This window comes from Eulemur rufifrons, chromosome 4 (assembly GCF_041146395.1).
Source record: "Eulemur rufifrons isolate Redbay chromosome 4, OSU_ERuf_1, whole genome shotgun sequence".
NCBI classification, from domain to species: Eukaryota; Metazoa; Chordata; class Mammalia; order Primates; family Lemuridae; genus Eulemur; species Eulemur rufifrons.
This window is the reverse complement of record NC_090986.1, coordinates 21,019,934-21,042,190: the sequence shown is the minus strand read 5'-3', so window position 1 is coordinate 21,042,190 and position 22,257 is coordinate 21,019,934. Positions and strand designations below refer to the sequence as shown.

Genomic DNA, 22,257 nt, shown 5'->3' with positions numbered 1-22,257 from the left:
CATGAATTCACACTAACGAACCCAATCTCAATCCAGCACCACAAGGTTCATTCTACCCTTATCCATTCCCACGTCTATAACTGCCTTCTCTAACAATGAGAAACTTGGCCATTATTATGCACAATATATGTATGTATTTCCTCAATCCCAGAATATATATAAACTGGTTTCAGAACTGCTAACTCATAAACTATGAAAACCAAACCTACTAGAGTTTAATTTTTGTTTCTATATATTTTGTCTTGGGACTGAGGGTACACAGTAAAGATACTGTTAAAGTTATTTCGATTAGTTTTATTTTTTTCCTCTCCCTTCAGCATAATTATATTATTCATCTGCAATATACAACAGTCCTGTCCATTTGTTTCTGTTTGTATTTTGAGTTTCCCCTCCTAAAATGCTGACAATTTTGTTTACTTATAAATATTAACATGGATCTAAAAGAATCATACAAAAATATATAATCAAAGAAGTCTTACCCCTTCATCCCCATTTACCTTGTTCCTCTCCCCCAATCACTTCCAACACAGACACAGACCAAAGCCTGCTCATGAGGGTCTGCAGGTGAGCAGATGATGGTGCCTTAGAGCAATGAAAACAACAATGAAGTAGGGAAAAGAAGGAATGAAAGAAAGGGGTATACGTGAGTCCCCAGAGGGACTCATGCTGGATTTTGCAGGCCATGTGAAGGCAATGAGAAGGGGAGCATGATATTGTGACATAATAAGAAATACATATTTGGTCTTTGTCCCCAGTTCCTGGCAAAGAGCTCCTAAAACCCTTGAAGTTTCCTGATTGAGAGGAATGACAGGAGTCTTTTGTTCATCTCAATAAGCTCCTTTCAGACAAACCTGAAGTTATGCTAATTAGATGACTCTTGGAGGATGCCGGCTAGCTGCCAGAGGAACCAACCAGGTGATTGGAAGGCTTCAACTTTAGCCCTACCCCCCACACCTTGGAAGCAGAGAGGGGCTGAGGAAGACTAAATCACAATGGCCCATGATAGAATCAGTCATGCCTGCCTAATGAGGCCTCCATAAAAAACCTAAACAGCAGGGTTCAGAGAACTTCTGGGGTGGTGTGTCCATGGAGGTGTTGAGAGGGGGGCACACCTGGAGAGGGCATGGAAGATCAGCACCCCTCCCCCACACCTTGCCCTGTGCTTCTCTTCCACTTAGCTGTTCATAATAAACCAGTAATAGAAAGCAAACTGTTTCCCTGAGTTCTGCGTGCCATTATTGCGAACTGTCAAACCTGAGGCAGGGGATGTGGGAACCAACAATTTATAGCCAGTCAGAAGTGGAAGCAGCAACCTGGGACTTGCAATTGGCATCTGAAGTGGGGGCAGTCATATGGGACTGAGCCCTCAATCTGTGGGTCTGACACTACTCCAGGTAGACAGTGTCAGAACTGAACTGACCTGAATTATAGGATACCTTGTGCATGTCTGCAGAGAACTGCTTGTGGGGGACTGAGGGGGACTCCACACAGTTGGTCTCAGAAGGGTTGAGAGTCAAGAGAAAAAAGTGTTTTCCATTTATGATAATTAGTTCACCTTATTTAGATGAAGTGGACAGAAACAGGCCCTTCAGAATGCCTTTGAGACCACTTTTCCACAAGATACTTCAGGAATTCTGCATCCATCACCAGAAGTACAAGCTTTTCTGGTTACCCCTTATCCTTGAAACCTCCACTGCTACCCTCACCTCCCTGAAATACCTCTTCCCTCTTTTCCAAGCCATTCTACACAATCTGCTGAGATTGCTCCTCCATGATTAGTCAGGTTGGTATTGTCATGCAACATGCCATCCACCTCCTCACCTCACCTAAAAACCTCAATGCCCTCAAGGACCTCAAGACTTCTCCAGCAGCCCTCAGACACTTTTTTGCAATCCACTGCCAATTCTAAAACATTACCTCTTCTAATCCTTGGAGAAATTTCTGCTAACCTTGAGGCTCATTTTACCCAGCTATAAAATCTTCTTCAATTCCTTGTCATTGATTGACATGTGTGCCACAACCCAATATTCATTAACAAATTTGTTACCTAACCCACAATCTTTCTTCCAATCCTAACTCATGTTGTCCCCTGTGTGGGTGGACCATGCAACATGCTCAGCTCTCAATTCTTTGGCTCTCATCTCAAATAATCTAGTCCCATTCTCATATCCTGAAATCTTCTAATCTTCAATAACCACACCACACTCAAAATTACCAATTCAGACAATACTGCATTCCAACCACAACCCCCATCCTTCAAGTTACTTCCCAAGTGCCTTCAACTGGACCAACACAGACACCTGCAATCTAGAATGCAGACATTCTACAAATCAACTGCCCACACTCTTCTAAAAATTAATGAAATGAAACACAAAAGAGAGCAAGACACTAAAGAGACATAGCCAAAGACATTGTGTAAACTTTAGACAACTAATGGTGTAAAAAAGACACTTTAAAGGACAACTGGGGAGACTTGAATACAACAATACATTAGATTGCTATTGATTTTCTTTGGTGTGGTAATAGTATTGTGGTTTTATGGGAACATGATCTTTTGATTAAGATGCATGGTGAAGTATTTAGGAGGGGTGTGTCATGATGTTTGCAACTTTCTTTCAGATAAAGAAAAAAAACAGAGAGAAGAGAATGGAGGGAGGAAAAGGAAGAGGAAGAGGAAGTGTGAGAAGGAGAAAGAAGGAAGAAAAGGGAGAAATGGGGAAACAAAACAAATGTTGAAAAGTTTAACCATTAATTAATCTAGGTGAAGAGTATACAGGCATGCACCACACTATTCATTCAACTTTTCTCTAGGTTTGAAAGTACCAAAAACAAAAAGTCTAGGGGAAATGTATCAAGAAAAACCCCTATTTGATGAACCCTCTAAGATTAAAAAAAAACAAATCTGATGTGTATACATTCACACCTTTCTCTGTGCTCACCCAAACATAATTAAAAGTATTTTAGGATAGAGAGGGGGTTTAAGTAATATGAGAATGTACTGCAGATTACTCTGCATGATGCTTTTCTACTTTAACAATACATACAGGGACATGCCTCCACATCACAGCTACATAGTATTTTATAGTAAAAAATGCACTGTAATTTATCTAATCATTCATGCATTTAGTGGACACTGTGGTTGGTCAGCATTTTGGCTGCTACAAACAATGCTGTTGTAGATGTCCTGGTGGACATCAACTCACAATTCAGCCTTTTAACTCTATAGGAAAAGATTACCAAAAGATTAACAGCTGGGTCGAAAGGTATATACTTTTATTTTAACATCTAATGCCAGATTATTTTCCCAAAAGACCATAGCAAGTCACAGTCTAAAGATGCCCATCCCCTTTATTTCACCTGCACGGTAAGTCACCAGTCTTTTAAAAAATGCTGTCACTCTGCAGGTCATTTGAAGGCAGCACAAAGTGAGATACTCTTAAAAGTCACCTGTGAGTCCTAAGTCAGTACTCATACTCCTTTCAAAGGACCAAAAGGGAGAGGAGAGAAAAGAAAGATATACTATACCCGCCTCCTTCAACTCCCACTATATTTTTTCACCTCACTATTACGGCAACTACAAAGTGATATTACGCTTCTTTGTTCATGTGTTTCTCATACCAAGTACACTAAAAACTCCTTGAAATCAGGGATAGGAAATCATTCACTCACTCAACAAACATTTATTAATCACCTACCATGTGTCAGACAGGCTAAACATTAGGAATATATATACATGCAAATGAGATAAAGGCCATCATCGGTGCCCCCATGCCATGTAACTAATATTCTTATATGATAATCCAACATTTAAAGTTAATTACACAATTAATACTTTATTGCACTGGTGGTAAATACTCTAGAGAATTCCTGGAGCAGGGAGCAATGAAAGCACAGTACTGGAAATGGCTTTAAATGGGCTTTCAATATTATTTATGTATGGCTTAATAAATTTTGCATCACTAATTGATGGTGTGATTTATGAAATATGATTATTAAATATGTGGTTTTATAATTATGACGAGAGAGAAAAGATGATGGGACCTAAAGTTATTGAACAATATAAGCCAGCATAGTGCCATACCCTTTACATACCTAATCTCATTTAATCCTCACCACTAATTTATAAGGCGGAAACTATCATTCCATTGTTAAAATGTGGAATATGAGATTCAGCGAGAAAGAGGTAATTTCACAAAAATCACATAATTACTAAATGATGTCAGGACAGGATATGAACCCAGGTCTGTCTGGTTTCTTCCTCCTATAACACAATAATTCAAAACCAGAATTTCAGACTAAGCCTGGAAAAAAATCTATCTGCACAATGAAATTTTTTTTTTACATGTGATTCATATAAAGTTAGGAGAACAATGGCAAGCCAACTGAGTATTTAAGTCAATTAAAAAATATAGTAACTGATGAGCCTACATATATGGTAACTAAATTAGTGGAAAACATGCTCATTTAAGTATAATACTTGAAAGTGTGCTCTGTAAATATGATAGGATATTCCTTTCAGAAGCAAGAGTTCTAGTTGGGACCAATACTAATCTAATATTTTGACAAACTGTCAAGATGCCATGCTGCTATGTTGTCTTATATCAAAGTTTAACAGAGATGTGATTTGACAAAATATTCTTCCTCAGTCTCAAACTCATGAATTTATTTTTCAAGCTTATTATAGTAACACCTAAATTAAACAAAAGTCTAATAATTCAACAACCACAAGAAAAAAAATCAAAGATAAAAAGGAGAAAACACCCATAGAATATGCTTACAAATACTTTAAAGTCCTCCAGGAATAATCTTCCCAAGGAACTTATTTATGTCTATGTATGTATAGTTAATCGCACATAGATAGACAAACATCCAAACTAGACATGTGTCCCAAACATTCACTAAAGTGACCTTTGGAGTAGTAATATTTCTGTAAGAAAATAGACCCTTCAAGGCCTGTATAACCAATGTATAGAGAAAATTGGTATGTTACTTAAAACATCAGAAACAGAAAAGTTATAATGCCAGTAAATACTCCATAATCAAGGCTAAAAAAGGAAATAGAAAATAAACTAGAAAGAACATGAAGGGAATATTTCAAATTTTTAGATGCTCTGGATATTGATTTGTTGATTTTTTTAAAAAATTATACCTAGAATCACTTAAAAACTTGTTATTCATATTTTCCCCTTTAGTGGACTGGGATGAGTCACTAGCACATGAGATTAGATAGAATCACCATCACTTGTTAGTTAACAAAAGGGAAGAAAAGAGGGTGATGCTAAAAGGGAAGGAAAGGAAAAAAATTTCTCCTGATCTAACAAGGGAAAAATTGGGTGAGAAAAGATGAAGAAAAGTGTGGATTACACAATTTGTTACTAGATGAAAATAAGCAGGGAAAGGTAGATGTGCAAAAACACCCACTAAATGACCCTGAGTGCTACAGTACAGTAGTACAGACTCTTCGCCACACAAAGGCATCTGGCCAAAGGGGCAAAGCAAAGGCTTGACAAGCTCCATGGCTAAATTGGGCTTCCTGCCTCGGAGCAGGATGTGCCCTGAGAACAGAGCACTTATTCTATTTCACACAAAGCTCCAGTCCATCTGCCAAGGACCTAAGTTGTGTCCACTCGAAGAGAGGCCTTTTGAAATTTGCATAAAAGCTCCATTTGGTCTTAAGAGGGCTGTGCAGTCATGTTCCACCACTGTTCTACCTCTTCAGCCTCCAAATCTAACCTCCCAGCCCCACTGTTCCACCCCTCGAGCCATGAGGAAAGAACAAAACCAGTAGCCAGTGCAGTAGCCAGTCTTTCCTATGGAATGTTCTCACACCCATGCTGTTTACTCATAATTCAAAGGGAACTTATATTTTACACTTTAAATTTGATATTAAAGTCCACTATTTTATGACAATTTATTTTGGGTAAAGTAATCTTTCTATTACTAATGGAAAGTTGCTAATAAAATTTAGAATATGATTTACTCCTTAAAGGGGATAAGTGTAACTTTGCTTTAATTATTTGTCATGGCTGCTCCTAATTCAGTTTTCACTATACACTCTAAAGGCTTATAGAATAACATTTTGTTAGTCATTAGAATTATATCCCCCCCCCACTGCTAAATTTAACTGGCTTAATAAAAAATAAAACCATAAAAAAAACTTAAAAATAGAATTATATTTGTACATGAAGTAATAAAATTGCATTTCCTAGAAAATAGTCTATACTAGAAACAAACAGTTTTTCCTTCAACCCCCAACTAATGAAATGTAGGTTGCTATGCTTTTTATCACCATAATTTTCAAGTTTTCTACTTCAAAAAAACAAACATACAAAACAAACCATCAACAATAATATAGCAAAATTACTATGAAATTATAATGGCCAATGTTTCTTTATTCTGAAGGCTCTCATTTCACATACAATATAGAGCTACAAAATACTAGATGTTCATCTAGGAAAGATCATAAATCACAAGTTTAACTAAATAACTTAAGATGTATATGTAAAGGACTGCTAAGGAAAATGAAACACCTATACTTAGTATGTCAGTTTAATTAATTCAAGCTTTTCTTATTTCTATTTAAACACATAATAAGCAAATGTTCCATGGAATTCTCTAATTAGTAAATCTTGAGTTGTTTCCTAGTACTGGATGCCATATATAATATGGATCAGGACTGAAAATGTTTGCTTTTACCTCGAATAACATAGTTATCCAGTGCATCTTCCATTCTCTTCAGTGCTTCAGTTCTATCAGAGCCATATGTGATTAGCTAAAAGAAAGCAAACAAATATATACATATATTTATGTCTATCTATATGTTAAGTGATTCATTCTAGTAAAAATTAAAATATTTTATAACAGATTTCCCAAAATATCTTTTGAAATTGCATCTTTTGTTCAGTTTTTAACAAAAAAAATACGTCAATTAAATTTTTAAGTATATAAATATTAGAATCAAGCAATTTTAGGCTTTTCTTCTACATTCCATTATCATTGTAAAGAGCAATTTGACAAAAACAAATAATGTAACAAAAATAAAAATAGAAAAAGTTTAAAAGGAAATGTATCATAATGTAAGGCCAGGCACTGTGGCTCATGCCTGTAATCCTAGCACTTTGGGAGGCCGAGGCGGGAGGATGGCTTGAGCCCAGGAGTTCACGACCAGCCTGGGCAATAGTGAGATCTCGTTTCTACAAAAAGCAATTTTTTCAAATTAGCAGGGTGTGGTGGTGTGTGCCTGTAGTCCCAGCTACTCGGGAGGCTGAGGTAGGAAGATAGTTTGGGGCCAGGAGTTTGACGTTGAGTGATGATGAGGCCATTGCACTCTAGCTCAGGGCAACAGAGTGAGACTTTAACTCAAAAAAAAAAAGTGAATATTTGGGAGAGGATATGAACATCTAAAGTAGTGGTAGGATTCAATTTTTTTAAATTTTCCTATTTTTCTGTGTTTTCCAAGTTTGATACCCTAAATAGTTAACACTTTCATAGCAAAAAGAGTAAAATTTTAAATACCAAAGTAGTAAAAAAAAAAAAAAAGACTATCTTAAGAATCATTCACAGTTTTATACACAATATAGCCTAGAAACAAAGGGTACTTGTATTAGAAAAACAGAAAGATCTTACTACTCTATATGATTTAGTGCCTATTTATATGTATCTCATATAACTTAGAAATAAAATAACACTATTCATTAAAAATTTTTCCAGTGGTTACATCAGTCAATTTGTAGATTGGAATTATTTTAGTATGCTTTGTTAGTTCTTCAATACCAAGCCAGTTTGAAAATTAATTTGTGGGCCATTTTTATGAACAGAAATATATTAATCTAAAAATGGAATCATATGTATTTAAAAATCAATCTATGTTTTTATGTATTTTAATTTTTAAATTAAATCATGTTTCCCTAATAAACAAAAGACCCAAAGTTCATTTGAACAATATTAGAGCAAAAACTTAAGTGAAAAAGAAAGATAAAACATGGTTTGTTTACTGCAACTACATGAAAAAGTACAGTTGGGGAAAAACCACCATCATGAGAAATAGGGTTTAATAAAGAAATCATTCCTCAAAACATGTCTAACATTTTAGAGAACACAGGATTTCCTAAATAAAACCTATAGTTTTAACTACTACAGTATTTTACATTTTATAAGGTCGTAAGACTTTAAAGATTTTAAAGATCTGAAAATTTAAGTAGAATTGTTAATTTATTTTGGAAGTCAAACTTCGAAAAGACAGGTGGGCAAAACATCTTTTACTCTTACATAAAAGTTATGTCAAATCTACTTAATTAGTAATTGATAAAAATTGAAGAGAAAAGGTCAAAAGTACTCTAACAAACACTGCCTATCAGCCCAACTTCTTGATATTACCTGTCATTCATACTTTCATCTCAGGCAATTTTCAAAATGGCCAAAAAGGCAACTTAATTCCTTCTCACTGCAATGAGTTGGGTTGGCACCATTGGTTAAATGTTTATCATTATTATCATTGTGTGTGTGCGTGGTGGTATGATTTGATTGGGGAGGAGGGAATATTACAAACTAACACGATGCTGGATTTTCTCTTTCTTAAGAAAAAAATGTGCTCTGCTTTCACATTTATATCAGTACATAATTAATTAATACAGTACATGACTTAGATTAAGGCCCAATTTCAGACTTTTCAAATATGTACATTGTTTTTTCAGAAGAAATCTGAAAGAATCCATTAAGAAATCAAACTAACTTTTGAAATCATAGGATCATAATAAATGCTAATATCACTTCCTGGTTGGATGCCACTGTCAACCCGGACCTAGGAGAAAGAAAGAAAAAAATGAAAGTAACTCATATTGTGCAGATATTTTTTTTAACCACAAATTTAATTTCCATGGAGAAAATGGAATTTTCAATTTCATTCATGAATTCATTCATTCAATTTCATTCATTCATGAGAATTTCAATCTCAAATAACATTTCAGCTTCTAGAAAACAAAAAAAAAACCTAAAAAATACATAAAGACCAAATGATCTTGATCTATTACTATGCAATAATACAACACGTATTTTTTGTACTGCCACTAAATGAAGAAACTAAGAAACAGCAAAAACCAAAACAAAACAAAAACAACTTTCTGCATCACTATGCCAGGATGCCCAGGATGCGTTTTTGGCTCTCTGATGGTGTCTTCCAGCTGCTGCAAAGCATGGATGACGCCCCTGCTAACCGCACTCCCCACCTGCACTCTTCTGAGAGCGCAAGTGAATGAATCCCTGGTCAAGCCTGCTCCTCCCTCCATAGGAACTCAAGCCTGGGCCTTTCATGTCTGCAACACTTTCCTTTTTTGCCTCACTCTCTCAACTGTAAAACACTATTTTCTGTTACTGTTAGTCCCCTGAGGCTTTAATGTTTACACAGCTTTTCCCACCGCTTTGCTTTATAAGGACACAGCCCCAATTAGAGTTCTGATTTTGCGATTTTCATGGGGGGAAAAATAGCACGAGTTCAAAATATTCTTTTGAAGAGCCTGATTGCTGTTAACCAGCCAACAAGTTAGTTAGTACATCGCTGATTCTTGTTTTCATCTCCCAGTTTGATACCAGCAGTAAGGCACAGAGGTTAGCCATGTAAAACTTTTCAAATGAGCAGTTGCTGAGGACAGAATATTTATTAAATTATCATGAAGTTTTGGAATCTGAAGTATTTAAAAGCTAATCAAAATACTTAAGACTGCCAGGCATATCCTAGGGGTCTTGAGGATAGAGGAATTGAATCGAAACTGAGAGAACAGCAGGACTTTGATGCCCAACATTGTAAAGGGGTGGGAAGAAAAGAGGGGAAGCTCACGTAGCTCTCCACCTGTGGGAAGAAGCCTTCCTAATAAACAGCAGCTCATCTGTCTGCAGCAAGGCAGAAAAAGGTCAACACAGAGGCTGTTAGGCCTTTAATATTTTAATTTGGGCAATTATCAAGGGACCACATGTAGAACCTCTTGTCTAGGATACCCACATGAGGGTATGATGATGGCTTTATTATATGGTGACATGAGAAGATGGGCCATAGTTTCATTCTCTTAAAAAAAAAAATTACACTACTATTATTCTCTTTGTAACGTTGTAAAAGGTAACATTATTAACATACCTGGAGGGCTTTTATTTCTGTATTTGTAAGCACAAAAAAATGGATATTTGTATTTGTATTCCTATTTATATACAAAAATCTTAATTTTAAATGAAAGTCATTCAGCACACTTACAAATTATCTTGGCTTTATGTTGATTTAAAACGTATTTCAGGACATAAACTTAAGTTCTATGGAATGCACAGTGTTGATAAAAATTAGAAAAAATTAATAGAGAAGCTTTAAAAGCAGTAAAACCACAATCTACCTTTTCCCCACATTTAAACAGCCCCAAAACAGTAATTGGCAATCAGGTTACATAACCTGTGAGCTTTCATTTTCTTAATTTTAGTACCACATAAAGAGTGAATTTTACCACCATGTCATTTTTAAAACCATAGCATGCTTGCTAAAGCTATGTTTAAAACTAAGATTGGTACAAGTTCTAAAACTTTTGACTTTAAAAATATCCTATCATTTGCTACATAAACTGCTACAAAGCTAGTGAGGAACTTTGATGTTGAACACGTTAATAAAATAACAGACAATAACAGTATTACTTTCTCCTAAAGTTCTTAACTTAAAATTTCATTTACCTTGAATAATACTATCCTAAAAGTCAAGTTGCCTATGGCTTCTAAATATGTCTTTGTTATTTACTAAAATTATGGTGACAGAAGGTATGTCATTTTAATTTAAAAACATAGGGTAAAATCAAGATATATATAATCACCATATCTCTTTGTATAAGCAAATTAACATCACCAAGTTAAAATTGTCACAGAGCGTGTGACAGTTTAAAACTCTGATTATTTACTGTTTACATAGCTTTTTCCAAAAAATAATCAGCCATATTGTAATATTTAACAACAAATTAAAAGTCAAATCAAGTATCCATTCCTCCATGGAAACAAAGGCTATAAACATTTGCATTAAAAGCCTTAAGAATAAAGTCAAATGGAGGTGGAACCAAATGTCTGAGAACAAAATTGTGGTCTGAAAACAACAAATTTACAAACTATGGTGATCAAAGATCAAAAAGAAAAGCTTCATCTTTGCCATATAAATAAATTTCAGGTATAATGAAGCACATGAAAAGCACAAACCACAAGTTAACTCTTAAGTATGTATTCCTGTGATCAAAAAAAGGTAAGAGCCAAAAGTGGTTTCCTAAGTCAAACTGACTGATCGAGTTTTAATAAGGCAAGAAGGAAAAACAAAAAATAAAAACCATAACAAAAACACCCAAGCAACTCTGTATGAGATTCTCAAACCACTGCTCAGAAACCTCTAGCACAATTAAAATTTCCTTCTTCAGTACCACAGCGGACCCTGTGAAACTATCAGGCGTCTCCCACCCTTCATTCTCAATTCACCTCTCCCCCTAAGCACAACTCCCAGCCCGCCATGTCTACCTGACAAGTGACAGCCCAATCTGATTAAATGCTTCCAAGGGAGGGGACTTGTGGGCCTCCATGACAGGCCAAAAGTGATCACCATGGAGATACATAATTACAGCTGTCAACGCATCTACTGTCCTGCTGACATCAATTTGATCGCTCCCAGCAATAATGATAGACAAAGCTTAGTGTGCACTCTCCTGCACCCAATCACTTTATCTATTCCTTGGTCCATTTAGCTGACATGCAACATTCACACAAGCAAATAACAGCAGTAAGCAGAACATTTAAGGCATTTTAATTGTTTTTTCTTTCTATGGATGGCTCACAACTGCAAATGTTATTACATAAAACTCCTGCTGCAGCATTAATTGAAGAAAGATTTGGTGGGACAAAGACTGTAGGGGGTATAGTTTGTCCATTATCACTTGTACTTTCAACAGGTCTCACGTTTGAAAATTGCAAATTGCAAAAACTTGCGAGGGCAAAATGTTTGACATCCTGTTAGCTATTTACAACATGGTGAAAACTTCTAACAACTAGAGTAATCATTATGAATTCTTATTTAATACTTTTTTCTTTGATTAAAAAAGTGTTTAGATATGTCCCTGTGATACTTGTTTTCTCATCTGCTATTTAATGTCACATAATGCCTGTTAAATCTTTACAATTTTTTTTCTGCCTTCAGGCTTTGAACACAGCATGGAGTCTCCAAGCCTAGAAAGGGTCAAGTCCCTTTAGAAAGCACATGGGCAAAAACAATTTAAAAAGTGAAATAAATCATATATCTAATAACATCTTCAAATTTAGAATTCTTCCTGTAATCTTTCACCATCTTCATGCCAGTAATCAAACTGAATAATCATATTCACAGATGGTACAGCCTTGTCATCCACTAGCTAACATAGCTAACATAATGTCATATAGATATGCACTTATTACCTTGATTAAGAGAAAGGGTATGTCCTTGTTCTTTTTATACAACAAAAACTATTTAAAGAACAGCTATTAAATACAGAACTATGCAATGAAGTGGACAGTGATTACTTTTAACTGATATAAATAATATATACTTCCTAAAGTCTGAGACACTTAACAGAATGAGGTACACTTTGTTTTCCTTAGTCCTTTTCAATTAACGAGCTGATCTTGTGCTTGAATCTCTTGACATGTGACCATACAGGGGAGCTGGATTAGATTTATTGAAAAGATTAAATTGTAACACAAAGAAGTCATTTCCCATTCTTAAGATTCATGATCTTTTTGATTATAATTTTTGAAAGAATTGGGAACATTCTAAACTATCATTAGTATCATCAGATATCTACAGACTTCCCCTGTCAAGTGAATTCTGACATTCCTGAACACTATAAAATACCAAAAAAAAAAAAAAAAATTGTTTTAAACACAAAACTGATTCCCCATGAATTTCACTTGTCCTGCAATTTACACCCTTTGGTGTTGACATGCTTTAACATAAAAGTATAACATAAATCAAGATTTTAACCCCTCAGTTGGTATTACAGCTTAATGACTTACACCAGGTAGATGTAATGGTTCTTGGTACTGAGACAATCTCCCAATAGACGGTAAACCAAAAGACTTGTAGGGGTCCTGGAAGTTCAAAGGAAAGGAAGTACAGTCTTTGAAATATAAATCAGCACAAGTAAGGTTAAATATTTATACAATGAATGAGCATTTATAGGTTTATTTTCAACATACGATATTTACCAAATCACAGATTTCAGAATATTATTGTCTTATACTCTAGGCAACTTAGAAGTGCACTTAAAAATGAAACAGAATTGTAAGCAGAATTTAGCCTGACCTTGATCATACTCTATTGAAATTGGTAAAATTCCAACTTTTTATAAAGCTTCTTAGAATGCCTTGGGCAAAAATAAAATAACCTAGACCCTACATCAAAACATACTCAAGTTCAGAACAACAAATGTGGTGCACTAAAGATATTTGTTTTTCTTACTTCTCAAAACAGCTCACATATGGTAAAACTTGAGAATCTGTGTTCTTCAAATAAAGACCTGAAAAGAAACTTTGCACGTGCTAGTAGATATGCCCTTCATTTGTAAATATCTTAGATAATCAGAATAGATGAGTTCAGTATCATAGTAAGAAAGGAATACCACTTAAAATATGATAAAAAAACAAGAGCAATATAATCATGCCAAAATATGTATTTAAGCTCCTTAAAAAAGATTTAGAACAACTTTTAGTATCTATAAACATAGATACTGATTTTTTTATTTTGACAGATATCTTTGATGTCTAAAAGTAAAAGATGGCACAAATGTTACCTTGCATTTTTGCTTTAATCATTTGAAAAGGGGATTTTCAGATGTTGACTGCTCTATTATCTGATTTTTATAGTTATAAAATAATATAAAAGTATTGGCCTGAGAGTTTATGAGTAAAGCCCATAATAAAGATTATGAATTGAATACATGTTTTACCAAAAGCTTTATAATTTAAATTTTGTTACTTTCATATAATCATAAAGGACAAAATTATTGTTTTAACTGTTGGAAAAAAGTTTAAGTAAATGTCAAATCAACAGCTAACACGTACCCAAGCCAGGTGCTTAAAAAAACCCCACAGAAATATTAATAAATGCTATTTCTTGCTAATGTGGTTTGAAAGCAAACAAAACAAAAACCAATCCATTCAAGCTCAAGAATATTTAATGCTTTGCTGCCTCTTAACAGATTAATAGCTATTTCCCTATCCAGAAACATATGAGAATTAATTAAACCCAATTCTCTAAAGCTATTTTGAATTATGTCAAAATTATCTATTTTTTTTCTGGTTTAATTATGGATTACATAATTAAATACTTGACACAAGTTATAAAACCCTAACTTTACCTTGTGGTTTAGCTAAACCACCTCTCATGACTATGGACACAACAACCATCCTTCCTCCCAGCATCATTCATTTTACCTCCGCATAAACCCGACATTCAACTGCCCAGCCGTTGATGGGAATATCAGCTTGTTTGTGCCTGAGAGGGTAACCCTTAGCAACACGGATCATTTCTTGGACTAGGTCCAGGCCAGTAATGCATTCTGTGACAGGATGCTCAACCTGCAAGGCCAAGATCTGCCAGTCAATAGGTGTAGAAAAAGGTAACGCAAATAAACAAGAAAAATTCCAAAAGTTTTTGGGTAGAATGAGATTAATTTTATTTAACATTTAATCATACTTGACTGAAAATCTAGCTAGGAGAATAAAATGAAAAAATAAACACAATACAGTACACAAATCATGATACAAAAAACTAGTGCCTAAAAAGTATTTTTAAACTGTTTTACTTTTCCCAGTTTTGATTTATGTGGTTCAATAATGTCTAACAATCTTAATTCTGAAACTAATTCTTAACTGAAAACCACATTTACTTCTCTGCAATCCTCAACGTAGCTGATAATTAACCTATTCTGCTACACTTAACATGGCATCTAGAAGGGCAGCTCATGATTTTCCAAAGCGCTGGTCTACCCTGTCTCACCCACTTGCATGCTTTCACTAACCTGTCCTGACAAGCAGCCAGATTAGCGTAATCTTGCATCAATGCAGTGTAGCAGAAAGGAGCAGATGGATCCTTCAGGTTGCTTTCCCTCCAGACTGACTTGGGGAGTGCTTAGCATGCACAATAGCAAAACTGAGCTAGTGAAATCACTCTGCTCTCTCAGCAAACTGCTGATAACTACTTTGTCTGATGCTGTCATGGGAATACCTGGCTTTCCACACTAACACATGGGATACATGTGTACAAAAACATGCACTGACATATAAGTACATGAACAGGGATACATGTCATTATAAATTTGATCAACCATTTACAAATTCTTAAACTTGAGTTAAAGTAAAATCACTCACAGCACTGGAAAAGAGCAGATAATCTGTCTTTCATCTAAAATCTTGAATAAGTTTTAAAAAAACAAATAAAACCGTGGCCACATCTGCTGCTTTGATAATTTTTTTTCTTTGTAAAAATTAAGTATGTTCTAAATGTACTTCACAATAGTTTCTTTATCATGACATGTCATATTTCATACACTCTGACACAGGAAAAGGTCAGTGAACAAATGAATTATCCTCCCATCTTCAACTACACTAATTGAAGGACAGGACTTAGTCATTATAATAATCTTGAAGCTTATCATAAGCAGACAATGCCATGGTCTTAAAAAAAAAAAGCTTTGTAAAAATAAACAGATGGTATCCATAATTAGCTCTGTGTGTGTTATGAGTTTGTTTACAGTTTCGACAACATTTTAAGACATTTTGACATAATTTTAATGACAAATCATCATTAAAATAACCATCCACCCTTTGTAAAATAAATGTGACACTAAATAAAGATCTTATTAGATAGTTAAAAATATATGTATTTGAAAATAAATTATGGTTTTGCAAGAAACAAAACTCTATATGATAAATATATTAATAATAAAGCTATAAAGCCCCTCTAATATTGCTAGAAACCAATTTCATATGAGAAAGCATCTCAGCACTATAACTATTCAAGAGGTGAACCTACTATGCGCCAGGTGCTTTACTATATATTAATACCAATACACCCATTAGGTGAGAAAATAATTTTAAAAGTTAATAATTCAATTTCCTCTTTCCATAACCAGTGCCCAAATAAGTACATATTATATACAAGGCAAACAAATATATATTGAATGAATGCATGAATGAATGAACAGCAAATCCAGAGTCACACCTATAGTAAGTGGTAGAGAAGGGGCTGGAATTTATGTCATTACAGAGATGACATTATCTTCCTGTTCTTCCTCATGGAAAAACGTACATGAAAGCACGTAGTAAACAGAAATGGCTATACAATTATGTACACTTGTCTTTTCTAAAACATATTACCATGAAGGTTTAAAGAACCAAATTCATTATGAGGCTCTGTTTCACCTTTGAAGATATCTCTATAACTGGGTAGAAAAATATGTACATTAGACCCACTTGGAATGGGATCCAAAAACGAACCCACTTTGTTTCAAACTTAGAGTTACATAACAGGAACAAACCACTTTACAATCTAAATTAGTGAGCTACAAGTAATTAAAAATAAAAGTAACTAAGTGAATAACTAAAATAACCAGCTGTTAAAGGTAAAATAATTACTAATAGAATTTTTTTAAAATATCCACTTACTGACAAGTATTGTCAAAGTCAACAAAATAGTCTAATTTGTTTGAATTTATCAGGGAAGAGACACATATCTTATTTAAAGTAAAACTTACAATTTTAAACATTTTTTTAAAAAATCTTTCTAAATACACAGAATTCCAAAGCTATTCCACAGGACACGTGAAATATTTCCTTTATGCCCTGTATTATTATCAGGAATCTTATAAGCATAACATTGTCTAAATAATCACATATCTCCCCCACTCCCAAGAACATTGCAATGGTTTCCCCCCAACAAGTTAACCTCAATACTTAAGAGGTCAGAACAGAAATTTACAAAGGAACAAAATGACTCCCAGGCCAAAATACCATTCAAGAGGAAGGGAGGGAGGTGAAGATGGTTAACTAGGATCAAAAAGTCATAAAAAGAAAATAAGAATGAAAAATTGTTGTCTGGTAAACGAACAAGTTCACCTTGTTCCACTTAGAAGAAAAATGTAAATAACTATTACTGATGCTAATAAACATCTGTTCTGAGCACTATTGTGGGGGGCGGGCGGAGTTGTGTCACTTCTACTTGGGAAACACTGGGTTAATTTAAATTAAACAAGTTTTTTTTAAAGAAAGACTCCTCAAGTCATTAATACGTCCATATGCCTTGTTACTGCCCAAGAGGAGGATCTTGAGCGCTTCTTCCTCCTTTTGCAGAGAGTATCTTTAAGAGTTGAGAAGTCCATGGAACACATTTTTTGAAACAATGCCTTAAACATTCCAAATACAAAATGGAATTCCCTTATTGTAACTCCATCCTCACTAGGCAAATTTTTGAGAACCTGGCTTTACATGCTTTTCCTAGCCAAAAGAAATGTGCTTGTTTCAAGAAACACATGAATCGGGGATCCACCCACCAGATAGAATTATTTTGTATTGTAGATGAATTCATTAGCATTCAAATATATAAATCTTGTGATTTAGTCAGCAAGAGAAAGCCTTAACAACAACAAAAAAAAACTCACACACACAAAACAGGAGTAAGCCCAACCAAGTTATAATTTCTGAATCTTCAAACACAAATTTCTGATCAGGATATATTCGTCAAGGTCGTGCCACACTGTAGGGTCTAGTAGTAGTTGATAGATCTATTTCTATTGGCAATAATACCCTTATCTCACCATAAATCTTTTGTTCAAACAGGTACAGTAAACTACAATCATGAAATGCCATACTATGGGACATAATCATGCTTGGGGACTAGAATGAGTATGTAAATATGCCTACATTACATGGTCACAAATGGTTAGCTTTTTACAAATCTATTTGCTGCTTTAATTTAGTTTTGTCTTCTTGGTCACCACCAAGCTGTCATTATTATCATTTTGTCTAGACCTCTCACCACTCCCTCTTACTAATCTGTTGCTTCAAATTTATCTCCCAAAAAATAACTAAGCACGTCAAATGCAACTGTGAGGTAAATTAGGTTTTGCTTCATCTCTGAGTGCTTAACTTATCAAATTTCAATAGTAATAAACTTAGAACTAAATATTTCTGGCACTATGTAGTCATTATGTATCTTCACGATTCTAAAAATTATAATCATAAATTCTGACACTGCCATTGTCATCTTTAGCCTATTCCTCATTGAGTATAAACTAGGAAGTATGCTAAAACTAGTGAGTGAACATAGGATGGGATGTTTACAGTCTCAAAGTTATCTCCCTGTAAGATACTTTATTAATGAAAAGTAATCTACAGTGGAGAAACACCAGAGACACCACCTTAACCAAGCCAACATCACCAATAATGGGAAAAATAAACATTTTTCCCCCGTGTGGTGCTCAGAGGACTACATCATTTCTGTAATATTCCTGCCCAAAATACAAAGACTGAATCTAGTCATGAGAAAACAGACAAGCCTAAAACAAGAGACATTCTATAAAATAAATGGCCTGTGCTCCTTAAGAAGGTCAAGATCATAACTGACAAAAAAAAAAAAAAAGGCCAAGGAATTGTTCCAGGTTGGAAAAAAAATAAAGGGATGTAACAACTAAATGCAATGTAAGACTCTGAACAAGAATTTTTTTTTTCTTTCACTACAAAAGGCATTAGTGAAATAATTTCCAAAGATAAAAATTTGTATATAGTCTGTAGATTTGATGATAGTAATATTTTAATGTTAAAATCCTGATTTTGATAATGGTACTGTGATTATGTAAAAGAATTTCCTTGTTTTTAGGAAATACACAAATATTTAGGGGTAAAGGTGCACTAGCCGTGCAATTTACTCTCAAACATTTCAGGTCAAGAAAATATAGATACAGATAGAAATACAAAGCAAATGTGGTAAATGTTAGTGAAGGGTGTTCAAGACATTCCTTGTAGTATTTTTACAACTTTTCTGTAAGTCTGAAATCATTTCAAAATAAAAGTTAATAAAAATAAAAGCAATGTCACTAGAAAGACTTGTTTTTCATATTATAAAACATTATTAAAGATATCTGACTTGATCAACATTCTTTTCTCTTCAGTCAGAATCCTCCCACTGTGTTAAATAAAAATAGTTATCCGACAGCAGATAATTTGTTCAATATGTTTTCTCTGACCTAAACTTTTAAATATTTCAACGTGATATTTATTTAATAATTCCTAAAACTTTAAGAATAGGTAACTAAATAATAGGCAAGTCTTCCCCAAGGGCAGGAAGATTCAGGCAAATTTTAATTATATACCTGAGTTAACTTTGAATGAAAATTAACACTCAGAGAAGTCTAAAAGAGGAAAACATCACAAAGTGTGAAAAGAAGTAGGATGCAATGTGTGTTAACTTGGCCACCGTGAACAAGCAGGCTGATGAGAAGTATTCAAAATTCTTTGAATGGAGAGATGTTTGGGGCTGTAATTGTTTGGCAGCTGGTGAGTGGTGTCAAAGTAGAAGCTGCCCTCAAAAGTACAAGATCCACCATTCATAATAACTAACATCAGCATGGCACTTTCTAATTTACAAAATCTCTCCTCATGCACAAACTTGTTCAATACTCCAATGTCATTAAAGAGAAGGCACATGAGATACTCACAAGATGTACATGGTGAGAGAAGAGTAAGAATTTTTCATATCCAAATAATGTTACTTTAAATTAACATAATTTTAAGTAACATCTTACTGAAATACATCAAGTCTAAACTGTCTAAACTGGTTTGTGAAAGCTATCTTTTGTAAGCAGAATTTGTTGGACCCAAGTCAGCAAAGCAGTTTAGGTGTGATACCTGTTGAAATATGAGGAAATTGTCCTGTTATATAAAATTCCGTTTCATAATGGTGTTTGGCATAATAGGCCTCTTTTTAGTTTGTTGTTATCCCAGCCTGAAAGGATAGCTGATGCCATTATTTTTGGTTCTGCTTTTTCCATTCAGAGAGATGCTTTGTCGAGAACAGATCTAGCATGTACCTATTAAAATTCTGAAGCTCTCCCTCCTGAGAATATAGGATTTCAAAATAGATTTTGATCCATAGGACTCAAAGATAAAAAGCTTGTTGGGAAATAGGCCCCAACACACCATTCCTGTAAACTCACCTTGAAAATAATGGCTGTATTTAAGAGTGGTCATGAAAATGGAACAGGTTCTATTATAGAGCTCCCCTGTTAGCCCCAACAAGAATAACCAGATGAAGAAAGGATACGGGAACTCTCACAGGATGAATTTTGTCCTCCCCAAAATTCATATGTTGAAGTCCTAACCCCCAGTACATCAGAAAATGACTCTATTTGGAGACAAGGTCTTTAAGGAGGTGATTAAGTTAAAATGAGATCACTTAGAGCAGGCTCTAAACAGATATGACTAATGTCCTTACAGAAAAAGAAGATTAGGACACAGATAGCCCACAGGACAGAGGAAAGGCACAGGGAGAAGATGGCCATCTACAAGCCAACGACAGATGCCTAACAAAAGATACCAACCCCACTGACACCTTGATTTTGGACCCAGCCTTGAGAACTGTGAGAAAATAATTTTTTGTTGCTTAAGCCACCCAGTCTGTGGCACTTGGTTATGGCAACCCTAGGATACTAATACAAGATCAATTTAAAAATTAAAATGTAGATAAAAGAGTCCAGAACTCAGAGAGCAAAACAGTTTATAACATGCTTTAAAACAAAACTCTAATTATAAGTGCCTGACAAGCTTACCTGTGTATATCTGTATACCAAAAACTTCTTTCCCTCAGCTTTCTAATAAGATTCAGGAAACAATAAGGGAAGGCATGACATGCCCGGCATGCTGTCCTTGTTTTCCGAGGAGACAGACTGACTCCCAGTTCTGGCTTACTCCAGCCAGCCTGAGAACCCTGCCTTCCATAACTTTAAATCAAAAAGGTCTTTTGCCCAAATCCAAAAAGTCCCTTTGGACAAGAATGAAATTTTACAAATTAATTACAAATCCATTTCCCACTAATTTCTCTTCATTCTTTTGGTCAAATACTCCAACTCCATAAAACACCAAAATCTTTTAGTCTAAAAAGTCCAGGAATATTTTTTAAATCAAAAACTGCTCTGATAGGTTAAGTGTCTGATAGGTTAAATGCGGTATGTATACACAATGGAATATTATTCAACCAAAAAAATGAAATCCTGTCATTTGCAACAACATAGATGAAACTGGAAGACATTATGTTAAGTAAAATAAACCAGGCAAAGAAAGATAAATACCGCATATTCTCACTCATATATGGGAGCTAAAAAAATAATTGAACTCATGGAGATAGAGAGTAGAATGATGGTTTCCACAGGCGAGGAAAGATAGTTGGGGGGTAGGGGGCGTTAAAAAACGGATGCTTAATGAGTACAAAAATACATTTAGAAGGAATAAGATCTAGTGTTTGGTTGCACAATAGGGAAACTTCAGCTTACAATAATTTATTATATATTACAAAATAACTCAAAGAGTGGAATTAGAATGTGATTAACACAAAGAAATGATAAATGTTTGGGGTGATTACCCTGATTTGATCATTACACATTGTATGCCTGTATTAAAATTTCACATGAACCCCATAAATATGTATAACTATTATGTATCCATAATTAAAAATAAAACATTTAAAAAATAAAAAAATAAAACTGCACTGAAATTAGAACATTGTATTTGTTCAATTACAGTCAATTGTTACAGACCAGATGTTGGGTTGCAAAAATTCTTAAATTATTTATTTATTTATTTATTTTTTACAAGATGGTGTCTCGCTCTGTTGTCTAGGCTGGAGGGCAGTGGTACAATCATAGCTGACTGCAGTCTCAAGCTCTTGGGCTCAAGCGATACTCCTGCCTCAGCCTCCCAAGTAGCTGGGACTACAGGTACGTGCCACTTCACCTGGCTTGTTCTTAATTATTAAATTAATGAAAGAGCAAAGGGCAAAAATCAAGTTGCTACGACTTTCTAAAATGCTTCTGAAATATAAAGGTTCCACATGATACAGAATTGTCTCTGATGAGATTAAAGAGTGGCTGGCCTTCATAACAACAATTCCACTGTACTTTTCTTTCCACAGCAAAAGTAGATTCCTCCTTCACAATATAAGCAACTAACTAAGGTCTA

General features: G+C 34.6%; 1 protein-coding gene across 11 annotated transcripts in view; it reads right to left on the bottom strand.

The window, feature by feature from the left end:
* PCCA (propionyl-CoA carboxylase subunit alpha) overlaps positions 1-22,257 on the bottom strand; it is a 360,250-nt gene that overhangs the window by 179,662 nt on the left and 158,331 nt on the right. For 8 of the 11 annotated variants that reach the window (XM_069467608.1, XM_069467610.1, XM_069467606.1 and 5 more), the window contains 4 exons: positions 14,464-14,607; positions 13,045-13,119; positions 8,732-8,800; positions 6,697-6,772 (listed from right to left, as the gene is read on the bottom strand). In XM_069467608.1, coding sequence (XP_069323709.1) covers positions 6,697-6,772; positions 8,732-8,800; positions 13,045-13,119; positions 14,464-14,607 — 364 coding nt within the window. The remainder of the gene's footprint in view (positions 1-6,696; positions 6,773-8,731; positions 8,801-13,044; positions 13,120-14,463; positions 14,608-22,257) is intronic. The other 3 variants (XM_069467609.1, XM_069467611.1, XM_069467615.1) reach the window with 1 other exon arrangement.